General features: G+C 51.6%; 1 protein-coding gene across 1 annotated transcript in view; it reads left to right on the top strand.

The window, feature by feature from the left end:
* The window catches only part of LOC108799086 (phosphatidylinositol 3,4,5-trisphosphate 5-phosphatase 2-like), an 8,363-nt gene that overhangs the window by 5,349 nt on the left and 1,858 nt on the right, over positions 1–1,156 (top strand). The window contains exons 7-8 of the mRNA XM_018570905.1: positions 257–341; positions 534–683. Coding sequence (XP_018426407.1) covers positions 257–341; positions 534–683 — 235 coding nt within the window. The remainder of the gene's footprint in view (positions 1–256; positions 342–533; positions 684–1,156) is intronic.

Raw genomic sequence — 1,156 nt, 5'->3', positions numbered from 1 at the left:
CTCTATCCCCCCGCCCCTCTCTCTCTGTGCTCCCCCTGAGCCGTCACTGTGTATTACACTGATATCACATTAGTATTGGTGAGGAGAATCCTATCACACGGGGGATACAACGTCTGTATGTGACTCCAGCACTCACCCATGCATGCTCAGCGCAGTCACGCCCCCTTGCAAGCCTAATTTCAGCTGGTGTGGAGAAGCTCGGTACAAGCTCCAGACGTCTAAAAGTTTCTGATTGTTGTCTCTCTTCTTCCGGCAGAATGGATCAGTATCGACAAAGACGAAACCGGGGCCGTGAGAGGGAAACCGCCGACCGTGTCCCGACCCAACCAGGAGCACAGCAAGTAATGTCTAACGCTTCATCTGATTGGCCGTCATCTGCCCCTCCCCCTCTTTATCTTTATTCTCCAGTTTACCGACATAGTACTTGCCTCTGTGTCTCTCTCTATGAAGCAGCCGGTGAGACTCGCAGAGGACGGAGAGCTCGTTCCAGACGTTCTGATGACTGACACTCTCATCTCTGTATATCATTGTAGATCTGTAAGCCGGAAGCTGACCGCCGCGGAACCCCCGGGACCGGCCCTCGGGAAGACATTCGAGGAGCCAGAAAAGGGTTCAGCTGTCTCCATGTGCCGTCCACCAGCCGCGCTGCCCGCCCCCGGCAAGGAAGATCCGGCACTGGCGCGGTAAGTGAATGGGAAAGCTGCAGAGGGCAGCATTAGAGTGTAAGCTCCTCTGTACAGAGACTGATGTGACTGTGAGGGGGAGGGGACATTAGAGTGTAAGCTCCTCTGTACAGCGACTGATGTGACTGGCTCAGTGTTCTCTGTACAGCGCTGCGGTATATGTCAGAGCTATATACATGTATACCAGCAAATATTTGAACATTAGTTCTGCTGCTGACCACCAGGTGGTGCTACATAGCAGATTAACAATTGACTTTTCTCCCAGGGCGCCCGGATACAAATAGTAAATGTGATCTGGATATATGTGTTGATTTTGAACCTGTGATGGGATACAAGCTACTTATGTGATCTCGGCAGACTAATCAGCTCTCCCCCCTGGACACCCCCCATGGAGCCGAGCAACCTTTACATTTCTGCCGTGGGCCTATTTATTCAGCAATAACTTCGCTATTACATTAAAGGAGAACTATGAG

The sequence above is a fragment of the Nanorana parkeri genome, unplaced genomic scaffold (assembly GCF_000935625.1).
Source record: "Nanorana parkeri isolate BGI_ZX_2015 unplaced genomic scaffold, ASM93562v1 scaffold1627, whole genome shotgun sequence".
Lineage (NCBI taxonomy): Eukaryota > Metazoa > Chordata > Amphibia > Anura > Dicroglossidae > Nanorana > Nanorana parkeri.
This window is presented reverse-complemented; position numbering and strand designations above follow the sequence as displayed.